Here is a 15,443-nt window from a genome sequence, read left to right as displayed (position 1 = left end):
AGACGCTCCACACCTCCAGCAGCAGCTCTTCACCTGCGAGCCGAGCGAGGCAGGCAGACGGTGGACGTGGATGATCATGGGCAGTGGATTGGTTACACCGCTCCTGCTCCGTGACACCCTCCACCAGAAAGTAAATGGCATCCGAAATCTGATTAGCCCCCATTATAACAAGTGATATTTTCATCCCGCCAGTTCTCGGCACTGTGTCAGTGCTCTCCGCTAGTTCAGTGCCGGGAAGAGCCCCGCTCCTCTGACAGATAGTAGATATCCCAACCGTGGCTTGTTTGGACATCGCTGTCGCTGGTGACGAGCAGAACAACGGACAGCCGAGAAAATAAAAAGCAACTAAATAATGTCAAAAGATCAGAAATCAATGGGCCAGGGGAACGTGATCCTCTCATTCCTCTCACATTTATTCCACCACAGTGTCTCTCCATGGCCACTGAAGTTGCTTTTGTTCACTCCCATAGAGATGTAACTTAAGCACTCGGAAGCTGAGTTACAGTGTTAGACTATCAGCAAAAAATAGCCTTTTACTTTAAGGTTGCAGTCAGAGCTTTATTGAGTTACATACACAGACCAGAGCGATGCGTTCATCACACGTCTCTATTTATGTGCAGTTTGTGATTTTATGGAAAAGAGCAACCAAAAATCAGCAGGGTTCGTGCTTACAGATCATTCTTTATTTATATTGAAAGTCCTGGATTTTAAATCTGTAGGCCTACGGTATTATTTATCTGTGATTTATGGATGCTTAAACTGTCGGGCTGATTAAATCGTTCTATGACCTCAGTCACATTGACCTTGTTTCCAAATAAATAATACACGCTATCATTATTATTATAACACGCAATAGACATGTGGTAAATTATACCAAATCTTAGTTTAAATCCATATAAGACTCGTATATTTCACAATGAAAAATCCAAATCTATTGTATTCCTTTGTTAGTGGTCTTAGTGTTGTGGTCTATGGCTTCCAGAGTTAAAGATCTGCTATAATAAATGCAGCGTCTGTCCGCCTTTGTGTTTCCCATTGAGGCCAAGACACAGACATAGTATTTAAAAAAAAAAAAAAAGCAGTTTCCGGACATTTCTGCAAGATAAATTTAATTTCTTTGCTATTTGGAGGTCTTCTTTGAAACCACAAATTGTAATGAACACATTCAGAAACTGGAGAATAGATTTACCCTCGGCTTCAAATAAGTCAGCGTTATCGGACTCTGTCATTCGCTCCTTCCTATTTTCGAGCTGCTAATTGATGTTTTTGATGTCGGCGAGAAAATTGAAGAAAATGTCATGTGTGAACCAGCGCGGAAGTTAATAAGATTGACTGCGTTGACGGAATGTACAATGAGCAACCGAAAGGCGCAGAACGAATGCGCCCGTCCATCTTTCCACGGGATGAAATTGACACCCACCATGCGCTTAGTCCTACAAACTCAATGCAAAATAAATCTGGAAAAACTTCTTGTTCAAATTCACCCTCACTTTCGGTTATTTTTATGCGGTTTGGTTTGTTTCTTCTTTCTTTTCGGAGCTTCTGCTAGATGTCTGTAAGCAGCTGTGTGTCTAGAGGGCTCCTGCCCTGCACCAGGCCAGACAATTCGAAGGACTCATCTCCCAGGGCTACTCTCCCTCTTCAAACAATGCTCATTCTTAATGCTGTTTTGAGTTTGAAAAGCCGTAGAGCTTTCAAAAGGTTAGATTAAGATATGACTAAGAGATGCACCAATATCAGTTAGGGTCATTGCATGTGTTTGGGTGATGTGGAACAGAGCTCAGACTCAAATCCCCTTGAATAAAAGGATTGAAGCACCTCCATGGTAGCGCCATCTTTAGCCATTTATCGAACACTGGCTGAAATCCAAGATAAAGCCGCCGCTCTCAGATATCACGCGTTACACAGTTTTAAGTTTTTGATTAACTCTTTTTTTCAGTGGAACAATTAAAGCATTTCAGCGTAATCATGTGGTTTTAAAACTGAAAGGATTTTTCTCGCAAATATGTATTTGTTGATTGGCAATATGGCTGAGTGTAATGGGGTTCTGTGTTTTTAATTAGGCTGTGGATTAGCCGAGTTTGGTTCAGTGCTTCTGATTATTTTTTGCCGGCCTTTAGGGGAATGAGCTAAAACCCTAATACAGCCAGTACCCCCAAGCGGTCTTCTTTTTGAAGACACCGAAAAAAGTGGACTCCACCAGCGCTCGGCCCTCCGAGGATCCAGAGTAAGGGACATTATTCTCGGAATAGCCAATTAATTCCACTAGCAGCTATCGGTTAGCGCTTCTTCTTCTCCCAAACACACCGCCCGCCCTCCGCCCGCCATTTGAAATGCTAACACAATGAAATATTTTTCTATTGGTTGGTGTCCCTCGGCTAAGCCACCGCCGCGGGCAGAGAATTTCATCGACTGATGAGACCAGAGGCAGACGCGATAAAAAGGTTACCTGTACGTGACATACACTCCAAATGAGTAGCACCACCTTGAACTCGAAAGTTCTGTAACTTTCAGTTGACTTTTAATCGTTAGCACGGCAGCGCTCCGGTGGCCTTCACAGGGAGAATGAAGGACATATAAGCCATTGTTTTATTGGACGATGCATTGGTTTTATCGCAAATTCTACTTACCATTATACATGTGCATACACATCCCACAAGGCCAAATGTTTGTGCTTTTGTTTTTTTACTATTTTTATTTATTAATTTATTTAAAAAGTTGATGAGCTAAAATTACTTTTATTACTTGCATTAAATCTAGTAATATTGAATTTATTTAATGAAGATATTATTATTATTATTATTATTATTATTATTATTATGGTTTTGTTTAAAGAACTATTTAAAGCCAAATTAGCATTTTGTTTTGCATATATTTATATATTTCTAATTTAAATAATAATAAGATGAAGTATTTAGTTTTTAGTAAGTATTAGGAAGTATTTAGTAAGTTTCTTGCATTAGCTAAATGGATTTTAATATTAAAATAAGCACAGGAAAAGTTGTAAAATAATAATAATATTATTTGTAATATTATTCATTAATATGAATACCTTTTTTAACAGTTTTTATGTTGTGAATTTTTTCATTCATTTGTTTATAATGCGCACATGTAAAGCTCACAGCCCTCTGTCTGTCCTTCATCTGAATATCTCAACAGTGTTTGTGCGTCTTGTTGTAGCGGGTGTGTTGTGTTGTGTGTGTTGTGTATCAGCTGTGTTGTTGAAGGTGTCACACATGAGCACCTGAGGTCTGATAAAGCAGGAAGTTCAGAAAAAACATCAGCTCATCATCACTGCCGGTTAAAGCCAGAGCAGAATTACACGACCCAGCTGCCCTATAGAGAAGCCAGCAATGTATAGACCCTGATACACACACACAATGCTGTCTACAGGCGGAAAGGCAGGTGGCTCCCAATAGCTGCGGCTTCATGACAGCATGCCATTAGAAATGGCGGGCCTGTTGATCAATCCAGCCGCATGACAGGTTTGCCGTGAGGCCCAGGCTCTTTGAGCGGCATTGCCGCGGCAGCTCTCTCTCTCTCTCTCTCTCTCTCTCTCTCTCTCTCCCTCTCTCCCTCCTCACTAATTGGTGAAAGTTGTTCTATGTGCTTGTGGCACTGGGCTCTTTTTCACCTCGTCGGCTTCTCCTTCTTCCTCAGCTCCTGCCTCTCCCCTCACTGCACTATATGTTTTTCCCTCCACGATGGAAGTGATAACTTTTAGTTCGATATTGCAAGTGGGTTAAATATGACGTGTGCGCTAGAGGCATTGTTCTTTCTCTTTCTCTTTCTCTTTCTCTTTCGCTGTACTATTCCTGTAGTGCTGAGGACTGACACTGATTCTCTGCAGCAGAGCACAGAAAATAATGCAACACACGTGCGTAAATGTGCGTTATTTTGCGTAAATGTTACACAAGTAGTAGTTTATTTTATTCTAAATGAACTTGCAGAAAAAAAATTTAATTAACATGTTCTGTATCTATATTTAAAAACAAAACGAGTGGGATACACGTCAAGACAATTTTTCATTCTGTTCCATGCAGACTGTCATGTTCCAGCGTGGTGTTTAAACACACTGTCATCTCCTGTCTCCTGTTAAGTGCTTAACACCCCCTCTTTGATTCCTTTCATAACTAAATAAATTAGTGTGAAGGGGGAAAGAGAAACACACAGTAAATGTTTAACTGTCTCCTATTTGTCATCTGTTTAGGGTTCTTAATTACACACACACACACACACACACACAGCACTAACACTCGGCGCCATGGCACACTCCTCTTGAGATTTGAAGCCCGAGCACAGGCAGTGTCCTCTCAATGATTAATTTCGTTGTTAATATTTAATATTTATTTTAGCAAACCCCTGTAGGCTAGATGAGGCCTTGTGTGTAAACTTGAGCTCTTTTACCTCCGCTGTTTACAAAAGCGCTTGTTGAAATCCATTTAGCAGCCGTTTCTTAGAGGAGGGACGTGAAAGGCAGGTTGCAGTTTGAAGCAAAATGATCTTTTATATAGAGATTAAAAATGCACATAGAACGTTGCTGTGTATTATCATTATTATTATTATTATTATTATTATTTTGTATAATGAATATCATTTTGTAGTTATGGGATGGTGATGATGGGGTGAAATGATTTCGTTTTCTTTTCTTGTGTCTCCACCCTGTGGCACAGGAGAAGCCATAATGACGATATTTATCATCAAAAGTGTGTCCTTCTGATTCACTCTTCCTCTTCTCCTTGCTTTAGAGCAACACACACACACACACACACACACCCACCCACAGAGAGAACTGAATTTTTACTCTTCTTATATTTGAATGCTGACATTTTTATCCCGGCGCCGTTGCTCCTAGCCGTGTGTGTGTGTGTGTGTGTGTGTTTTATTTCTGCTGGTGTAGAGCTGTGCGTTGGAGGGATGTTTGAGTTGTGCTTGCTGTTTCTGAGCTTGGCTTAATGCACAGTAGGTGTAAATTGGGAGTCTGAGGAGAAAAGGCGGCGAGGCTGAAGCCGGGGCTCGGCTCAGGGACCGGTTGAATGGAAGGCCGAGGAGAGGAATCGGGGCTTCTTTTAATGCTCCCTCTCCAGCTCTGAAGTGAGAAAGGAATCAAAGCAGCTTGTTTTATGTGGCTTGTGCAAGACTTTGAAGTCCCCGAGTCACCTACAGCACTCACTTCATCAAGTTCACTAGTGTCTTAATAGCAGATCAATAAGTTTCAAAGTTGGAGAGTTAATTTGATACTAGTGCTGATGTGATCATGCTGCGCCGGCAGCCACTCACTCGCACCTCTCTGCCTCTCCTCCATCCTCTTCACACACACACGCACATACACACACACACACACACACACACACACACATACACATCGCATCTATTTCTGCCGCGCTCAGTGCACATTAACAGGCGGCGTCTTTTCATCTCAGCTCGCACTTTACTTTACTTGACACTGATTCAACACAGTTTTTTTTTTTAAATAGAGTGCTGCCTTGTATTTCTGAATTTTCTCTATTTTTGGTTTCTCTGGGCTTCCTGCTTGTATTAATTTGTAAGATGTATATTTTTCAGCAGTTGCTATGCAAAGTAATAATATGCAATTAAGATCAAATTAATTGTGTTAGAGTAAATCATTGTATGTGAAAATTATAACCAATTGCTGCTTGCACAAACACACAAATATATCACTGTTTTATATTTTATAAACATTAACTTTAATGATTTTATAATTTATATATAATTTAAAATTTTATAATTTATAAATAAAATTAATTAAAAATAAAAATTTTAATTAAAATTATAGTATAGATTTTGAGATGAAAAACATTTTATTTATACAAATAAAAAAACAAACCCTAGATAGATAGATAGATAGATAGATAGATAGATAGATAGATAGATAGATAGATAGATAATTATGAAAAATTATTATTGGTATTAGTTACTATAATTTATTAATAATATTTGCTCTTCTCAGCAATCTGCATTTCTGTGTATCTGCAGAATCTGACACAATTTAAAAGAATTTCTGCAAAATTCCTTAAATATTATGTTTAACATTTGTTATTTTTAATATTAAATAAGCCACATATTGCGCTTTTATCACATTTAAAATTACAAATTGTGTTTAGATTATTTCAATTTAAAACCGGACAAAAAAAAAGAAAGAAAAGAAAGAAAGATCCCGAATGCGCAGCTCTGGCGATCGACACTGCTCGAATGTTAAAGAAAACACCACAGAAGACCTGAATGCAGCTCCTAAGCGGCTTTTCTCGTTTTTTCGCCGGTTGTATTGGTAAACCTGAGCCGACGGCCTCATAGCAGCTCCACCAGAACAAAAGCCCAATTTAGTGTGTTCATCTGAGGGTGCTAATGGTATTAGGGGAGCGACGGGGTGGTCAGCAGGAGCACCGAGCTCTAAGGTGAAGCCACAGCTTGACCCGCGCCCATACCGATTCACCGCTCCGATAGCATTAGGGCCGTCGCATCTGTCATTTCTCAGCCCCCCGTCTGCGCCTTTTCATTCCACTGTTTATTCGCCTGTTTTTCAGAGTAAAGAGGGAAAAAAAAGAATATTCCGATTTTTAGAAAGAGGATTGTTTTTGATGGAGCTTCTGATGATGTGGGCGAAAGCCGCCAGATTTCTCGTGCCGAAGTCTAAAAAGGACGGGAGCCTAGATTTCATTCGCTGATCTTAAACTTGCTTAATCTTGGTCTTGTTGTAATGTCAAAAGCACAGCTGTAATATTTGTGTGATGCTGCGTGTGTTTCGGCTGCGTGCATTTGCTCTTACTGATGGAGCGTACAGCAGAAATTGAGCTGGATTAAATGGCACATTACTTGGCTAATTTATCTAAGGCGCTGTCCAAGGTAAGATGCTCTGGATGAAGTCATTTATTGGAGAATGTTTGCAAAATTTGCCTTTAAAATTTTTCTTTCCTTTTTTTTTTTTAAATAAAAAAATTAAGCTTTGTGGATTTTTTTATTTATTTATGAATGGAAAAAATTTGTGTCAGCAGTTGCATGTGCAAGAGTGTGTGTAGAGTGTGTGAATTTGGTCAAGGTGAGGAGTGTGTGTGTGTGTGTGTCTGTGGGGTTTGGTTTAGCGTAGTCTGTGTGGTCCACGGCGATTCACAATGAAACCCTCCAGAAGAGTAAAATCAGGCCTGCCGTTTGAGATTAATCTCCATCTTTTTTTCATAATTATTTCATAAGCGTTTATCAAGCGATTCATCCGATTCTTTCATGTTCATAGTGTGATTCGCTCGCTGATTTCTCCTGAATGGAGTCATTCATGAAATGTTTCAAAAATATTGTCTGGGAAATTAATTTGCAGCCCTTTAGGGTGACACAGAATCTAATTTTAGATGTGTTAGGAATGTGTTCAAACTGGGATTTTTTTTAACGTTATGTGCTTATCAAAAAATACCCAGAACGATAGAACAGTATTTTGTATTTTTTTTTTCTTCTTTTCCTGCCTATATTCTCCTTCACACACTAAATAAAATGTTGACTCGATAGAAGTCCATTAAACAGTTTTATTATCTTCTGAGTGGTGCCTAAAAATGATAGAGTCTTTTACTTGAAATTGTTGAAAGAAGAAAAAAATCAGGCAGATTTAGTCCCTGTCAGTCAGAAATAATTGTGTGCTTAATCTTGTCCCTGATGGATGACTTGGAGTTCAGCAACGGGCCAGCTCCAATGACAAATACAATATTAATATTCATTAACTGCTTTGACAATGCTAATTTTGATGCAGTAGTAAAGGGCCTTCCAAAGTTAGCGGCCAAAGCATCAGAGCTGTGCAAGGCGGCAAGATAATTTGTGCTGGTTTACTGAGCTGAAAGCTTTTAAAGTCTTAAACAAAAAAAGGCTAGGTAGCACAAACGAAATAAAAGAGAAAGGGAAAAAGTTCAGACGCATTGGAAGGCAGGGCTGCGGAAGTAATACGATCAAGAGACCACTGCGAAAAATTTGACACCTCCGATGCTGCATCTTTGAGCAAATATTTTTCTTTTTTTAAACGAAAAGTTTCAACAAAAAAAGGAACGTAAGATGGTAAGTCAGCACATTCTCAGTTTTTGTTTAATCTTTTTGATCTTTTCAATTATCGCCATTTGAAGATCAATGGTGATTTTTTTCTGCTATGGTTAAAAGGCTCACAGCGGTGGCACGGCGTTTGGTCGGATCACGGCTTTAAGAGTGGGCTTCCTCACTTCCAGCCATCAGTTGGCCGCGCTTAATTTTCCTATTGCTCATCTTCCAGAAATCAGCGCGGCGGGTTTTAGTTGTCAGTTTTTAACATTTATTGCTGTTGATTTTGGGCTGTTTTGGCGCTTTGGCTTTATGGTTTGCTGCTTTTTTTTTTGCCGTGTTGTCTTTAAAGATTACTGGGACTCGCTTGCAAGTTGAAAAGCTTAGCTTCCATGTGCAGAACTCTTTTGTTGATAAATGTCAGTTTGTCTTTTTTATCCGTTTCTGATGGCTTGTGTCCCCACATCAAACTTTGTGCGTGGCGAGGCGAGCGGGAGCGCGGGGCGATGTGGCGAAGTGTCCGCATCCAGCTGCTCCGAGTCACATCGGATTACTCGCTCTGACTTTTCCTGCACTCCTTTTTTCCCCCTGCTTTTGTGTTTTATTTTTCTTGCCGCTGAGAATGGAGCGTGGCGTTAGGGATTAATGACATGACGAGGGACACCCTGCTGCTTGAGTTTAGCCAAGTTAGGGCAACTCCTATAGAAGAGGCTCGAGTAGCGTTCTACTCGGCGAGCTGCGGAAACCAGGAGAGCCCCTCTCTCTTCTCCTCTGTCTTTTTGTCTTTTTTTTTTTTGTTGTTGTTGTTGTTCTTTCAACATAGCAAAAAAAGAGAGATGGACACAAAAGGGCTTATTAAAGGAGATATGAAGATGAGCGAGGGGAAGAGAGAGAGAGGGATCTTCTCCTGTCCCAGAGAGCGAGAGAGAGAGCGAGGGAACAGGTTAAGTAGCGTGTGCCGGCAGCTGAGTGGAGCTCCGGGGCTGAAGGTGCAGGTTCCCGCGCTGTAACGGCTTCGGGACGCGGCCGGCCGAGTGGGAATGCTGTATATCGGAGTGTGTTGTGTTATCGGACGGAGGGGATCAGGGCTGCCGGGCTGCTGCAGATGAGGTGCTGCCCTCCAGTGGATTAGCAGATGACATGGTGAGGTGCATGTTGTAGTCAAAGCGCTCGGGCGAGTGTCAGCATGCTTGTTTCAACCAGGAACCAAGCAGCATCAGGACCCCATCCCATATAGAGCTTTTTTAAATGGTAAGACTTTATTTTAATTTATCTTTTTCTCCTGATTCTAAATGATACCTTTTATTTGATGAATTTTCCCATTTTTTTGCCTGGCAGTTATTTTTCTCGTTTTCGTTGTCATTGGTATTTAGCCATTTATATCACTTAAGTTGATAGTGACAGCTTGACAATATTCTATAATGAACGGCTGCGCTGTTTGATTGTCCTGTCAGCCGCACATTCATCCAGCTTTTTATAAAGACCACAACGCTGCGAAAATATTAGACAATATAAAATATTTTCAGAAAGAGAGAACAAAAAACAACTTTTTTTTCCAAATATGATTTATTACATTTATTATCTCTTATATTTCAGTTATTATTCACAGATTATATTGTTGACAGCTTTATTCCATTCATATTGTAATAGATGTAATATTTTTTAAGAGCTGTAGTGGAAATAATAAAATGTTATTATAAATGAAATACTATATGATATATTACTTATGAGACAATGCTCAGTTTTATGTTGTGTTTAATTACATAATAACATTTCTTATCGGATTACCAGGAATGATTATAAATGTTACAGAACATTCAATTATTATATTTCTAAAAATATTTAATAATGTGAAAATATGTTGATGTTACATTAAATGTATTTAAATTCTATACTGATGTTTGGAAAATAGGGTTTATGAAAATAAATGTTAAAAAATATATTATTATTATTATGAACAGTAGTGTAGAATTATTACTTTTATTAGTATAGAATAATAATAGTAATAGTAATAATAGTACAGTACGATTCCTCATTTGTAATAATAATAATAATAATAATAATAAATGTTATTATTGTTATTCTTATTATTATTATAATAAGAATTATTATTATTGTTGTTGTTGATGTTATAAATTGTACATTTCTGCATTCTGACCTAAATGGCATGCTGTAAATCCTGAGATTTTATGTATTTAATTCATTACAATTCGTTTTATTATTTTTAAATTATTATAACAGTTATATTATTTATATAAATTATATTTTTGGTAATCATGAAGAGTGTGTAGAAGTGCTGGTCTATGGGCTGATGGTCCGACGCGGTCAGACTGCCAGTTTGCTGTAGAGACGGCGAGGATGATGAAGGTGTGTGTGCGAGTGTCAGGCAGTTGAATGGAGAAAAGGATTGAAGGCAATTAGCTGCCACGCTGCTGCCGTTCTTTCACTTGTCACACTGCAGCCTGCTGCTTTTGTGTGCAGCGCCTCTGAGACTTTCGCAGGACTCAGCTCGGGCATTAAAGGCCTCAGGACGGCCGCCAAACGCCAGCCAAGAGCTGGACAGCAAGTGAGACAAAAGAGCAAAGTTTAGTAGCGCTTTTAATATATTAGTTCCGTCTTTAATTTGACGTACATGCTCTCCTTTTTATATCTTAATCCAATATTTTTTGTTCAGAGACTTATGAACAAATATTAAAATGATCGATTTGACTTAGACGTTTTTAAGTATTTTATATATAAATAATTTACTAGTTTAATCATTTTGTTCACATTTATTTCTTGAATAATTGTGCCTGCAGATATTTTATTTTTGATTACAAAGCGGTGTATAAAGGGAGTAATGTGTGATGTGGTGTGAGGATGTGTGTGCTGCAGTGTGAAGACACTGTCCCGGTCCTGCGTGGAGGAAAGTGCATGCTGCAGACGCTGCAGATTTACAGGAATTATAACAGCACAATGAAGTTTGAAACGAGTGTGTGTGTGTGTGTGTGTGTGGAGGATAAAGGAGGAAATGTGGTCTGTGCACTTGAGGCCACGGCCTTGTGTATTCAGCTTTTAGGCCTGGAGAGGTCAGCAGGAATTAAGCACAGGATCTTCTTTATTCTCTTCTTCCCATATATAAAGGAAGGAGAAGCAAAAACCCACGTCTGTGTCAAAGTGGAGACAAATACCTTTCTTTGCTCTGCCCCCCTTCCCTCTATCTGCACACACACACACACAAGTGTCAGAATTACAGCATTAAGTGACTAGATGCCACACTTTGCTGATCTTGCCCTCTCCTTGTGGATGTTGTTGTCTTCTTTTCTCCTGCTTTTTTTTCTCCTCTCTCTCACTCTTTCTTTGTCTCCTTCGCTTGCCTTGCTCACTTTGCCTTGTTGTAGCCGAGGCTTTTCAAGCTGCTGGTTTTTGGGCATCCTGGAGGCAGTTTAGAGCCCACACACAAACACACCGTTTACACAAAGTAAGAAGTTAAATTTTTATTTATTTTTCTTCTTTCTTTCTTTTTTTCTTTTCTTTCTTCCTTTTTTTTTTTCTTTTTTACAATTTTTAGGGTTTTTTTTTTTAGAAGTTTTTTGCTTGTGGGAAGATTTCTCTGCAGTGGCTTAAACTCACACAGCCTTTTTCTTTTTTTTTACTCACATGCTTTCATATATTTTTTCTTTTTAGTTTTGTTTTGTTTTGGGTTTTTTTTTTTTTTTTTTTGGCTAACCATTTGAAAGTTTGCTTGAGGAACGAGCGGGCTGGCCGTTAAAGAGGAATGGGCTGAGTTGGATCGAGATGTGTGATGAGGCTGAGGAGTACGGGCCTGACCGGGCATCCTGAGACCCGCTTCCTGCCTTACTCAACACTGAATATCGTTCCTGACAAATATAGAGCGTTGGTGAAGTTGCCTTTTTGGTGAGGGACACACATGCGTCCGCTTAAACACAAAAGGAGTTCTGGGGCAGAAAACAGGGCTGAAAAAGAAAAAAGGGGAAGAAAAGGGAGGAAGAAAAGGAGGCGTGCAGTTTGTTGCTGGCTGTAGCAACGGAGCGGAGTTGTAGAGGGGAGGGGGCCGTGGTTATGAACCTGAGGGAAGGCCTGGCGTTGGGGCTGGATGAAGGGGCTGGGAAGAGAGCAGCGCTGCCCTCCAGCCTCTCTCTGCTCCAACAGGCCCGCTGCTGGCCGCTCACGCTCACTGCCTGGGTGAGTACTCATCATTCTGGAGCTTTAGTACTTACTTTACAGTCATTTACACCATTTCTTTGAGGGATGCCTCTGTGTGTGTGTGTGTGTGTGCGCGCGCGTGTGTGTGTGTGTGTGTGTGTGTGTGTGAGAGAGAGAGAGAGAGAGAGAGAGAGAGACAGGGGACGAACTGAATGTTTTGTTTTTAATCCTAGGGTAAATGTACCATTGGGCTTGTTGGAGTCGTGTGATGTAAATGTGCAAAATGTGGCGCTCATGAGACAAATACATTAAATGCATTGATTATTATCAGTTTCTGTGCAGCTGTCAAATGTCCATTGCATAATCCTCAATATCGTCATTTGATCATAATTTGAATTTATCTGAGAGTGCAGTTTTTTTCCCCATATTTCAAAGAAAATAAAATTTGTGTGCATGTACCATGATATTAGTTATAATTTTTTTTTTCTTGATTAAATGAGAAATGGGAAGAAACTAATCCTAAGTCATCTTAACAGACATATTAGTAAAGCGCACACTTTAATAACTATTTATTTCTTTTTTTGCACACACATAGAAATTATAGAAATCTTTTGTATTCTATTTGATCCCAAAAACACAGCCATGTGACTTGCTTGCAAACTGATTTCATATCCTGTTCTTAACACATTTCTGTACTCCCACTCAGTTGTAGTTGAGAGTACATGTGACTCTCATGTGCATACTCGGCATGTATGTGAGTGTGTTTTCTGCATCGTGTCCCTCTGTGTGCTTGGATTCGAGCCACTGGCACATTCACTCCTTCAGTTCAAGTCTCTGGCAGCGTTTCCTGCTAGCTCTGGAATTTGCAGGCCTGAGAGTTCCCTATCCATCACAGTGCTGTCATCCCCCCCACCCCTACCCCAACTGCCTCCCAAACCACAACCTCACCACAGCTCATTAGGGCCCGCAGGCCCTACTGACATCTCATCAGATCATGACATAAAACAGGGAGAAGCTCCTGGGCCCCCGGGGGACCACAGGGTCACCACCTTCACATTTAGTCTTTAAATTGCTGTGTAAGGTGCCACTGAGTGGAAATGCAGCGCAAACTGCTTGTCTTGCTTTGTCCACATCTCTGTCCCTCATCCCTCTGCTTTTGACATCTGCACCATGTCTGATCCACTGCTCTGCAAAATATCTTGCTGATATTTAACAAATTTCAACAGTGTTATCTGAGTAGAATAGTATCTAATATCAGAGATGTTATGCATCCTTGAGCTTGTTGGGTCAGAATTTTATGTGCGTCTTAACGACGGGACTTGACAGACGCACCAGTGAAACGAGTGTGACAAACAGGCCTCTCCACACTTTCTATTCAAACAACCAGGCCTTTGTAGGACCACCGCTAGGGGTCACGACCCCAAGCATGAACTGTCATTCACATTACTTTGGCAAGAATGAGCAGCACGACTCCAAACACTCTCACACTTTCTTAGACAGGTGTCAAAAACAATGTGTGACAAATATCTGTACTAAAAGCAATTTATTTCATTTGATTTCATTTCCAGTTAACCTTTCAATGATCGTTCTTTTCCCTGTCACTGATGCTAGATGGGGGGGGGGGTGCTGACAAACGCTTGAACACAACACTTTACTTTACAGATGATATGAATAAGACGCCTCCATATTTCTTTGCTTTCACACACAAACATTAGTATGCGTCTCGATCCTGAAGTAGGTTGTGAGAAAGCTGTTGTGGTGTTTGTGTGCTGTGTGTGTAGGTGGTCTTCTTCACTCTCTACAACTGCTAGAGACAATTAGCCATGTCTGGAGGAACAGTGTGAAGCCGTCGTATAATAGCAGAAGGGGTCAATATGCCAAGTTTAAAGTAGGGCTTTTCTAAAGACTGAGGATTTAATGGAGTTGAATAGTCCTCTGAGAAGAGAATGTTTGCAGGATCTGATTGTATAATATGAGACAATTGATTTATCCACCTGCCTTGTTATTTGTGTGTGTGTGTGTGTGAGAGAGAGAGAGAGAGAGAGAGAGATATCAAAAGCAGTGATATTAGTAACAGATGTTATTGAGTAAAAATATAAAGTGTTATATTTCATTAAAGAAATCTTTTCAGAATGAATTAATACGCATGTCTTAGTTATGCATAAATTGCACGAAAGTTCAGTTAGGATATTGGAGCTGTATCCTGACACAAGTCCACGAATCTTAAATCTTGCCCTACTTAAAGTCACGCAGGAGCTATTTGGGCTTTTCTATTTGTATTTTTTAGAGGTGTACTTCCAGTTCTCAGCTCTCCTCAGTCCCGGTAGTGTTTTCATGGCCACGTTATTGTGTGGCGAGAGTATAACTGTAGCCAGCGCTCCAGATAAACGGAATGTCTCCCTATTAAACGTGGGGCGTTTGAAAGGGCGCCTGTTAGGCCCGCACTGACTGTGATGTAAATCATTTGGCTTGTCTCTGGGTGAATGTGGCCACAGTGGATAGCCATTTGGAACTGTCTCTCAATGGAGAGCCTTGGACAAAAGAACTCATTTAAATGGCTACTAAAGCCTTTCAGCACAGGGAGAATTGACAACATTCTTTCACATCATTATGGAGGGGGAGGTTATGGGGGAGATGGGTGGACCAGGGCATTGCTGCCTCAATGGCAAACTCATCAGCTGTGTTTGGCAGCTGTCATCACCACATCTCTTTTTCTGATTATGGGATTTAATCATAATAAATAAAACACTCCCAGACCTTCTGTTCCCAGATTTAACAAGTTGCCTCTCCATTCCTACTACTCATGTGTTTTTTCTTTTTCTTTTCTTCTTTCTCTGGACTTTCCTTCGCTAACTCTCTCCCCAGCCGTGGCTGTGCTCAGGACCCTGAATGAGTCCCCAGAGCCCTTTTCTTTCTCCCAGCAGCTCTGCTCAGTTCATTAATCTTTCATTGGGAATATGGTGGAGTGGAACACCCCCCAGTTCTCAATGTGGCCCCTCTCTCTTTCTCGCTCGCTTGCGCGCTCTTTCCCTAGCTGAGGGGGCCCTAGCTGAATACTTTAACCACTCAGACCCAAGCTGTAGTCAACCTTCGACATGCAAGGTCTCTCCTTGGCTAAATGCGGGGGGAGTGACTCCAAGAGATTAGTCCGAACAAAAGGATGGCTTGTGTCTGCTTTCAAAAAGCCTGTACAAATGGTCACAGTCATTGTTTCATGTGCGTTTTAACTACTTTGTGAAAAGCCACATCAGCCATCCCTCAAAGCATCT

General features: G+C 40.3%; 1 protein-coding gene across 28 annotated transcripts in view; it reads left to right on the top strand.

Annotated features, from left to right (window-relative positions):
- The window catches only part of tcf7l2 (transcription factor 7 like 2), a 74,529-nt gene that overhangs the window by 43,314 nt on the left and 15,772 nt on the right, over positions 1 to 15,443 (top strand). For 2 of the 28 annotated variants that reach the window (XM_058406695.1, XM_058406696.1), the window contains exon 1: positions 11,769 to 12,213. The exons of the other annotated variants lie outside the window; for them this stretch is intronic. In XM_058406695.1, the coding sequence (XP_058262678.1) occupies positions 12,091 to 12,213 (123 nt within the window). In that variant the 5' untranslated portion in view covers positions 11,769 to 12,090. Of the gene's footprint in view, positions 1 to 11,768; positions 12,214 to 15,443 lie in introns of those variants that run through there. 28 annotated transcript variants of the gene reach the window in all.

The sequence above is a fragment of the Hemibagrus wyckioides genome, linkage group LG13 (genome assembly GCF_019097595.1).
Source record: "Hemibagrus wyckioides isolate EC202008001 linkage group LG13, SWU_Hwy_1.0, whole genome shotgun sequence".
Classification (NCBI taxonomy): domain Eukaryota; kingdom Metazoa; phylum Chordata; class Actinopteri; order Siluriformes; family Bagridae; genus Hemibagrus; species Hemibagrus wyckioides.
This window is presented reverse-complemented; position numbering and strand designations above follow the sequence as displayed.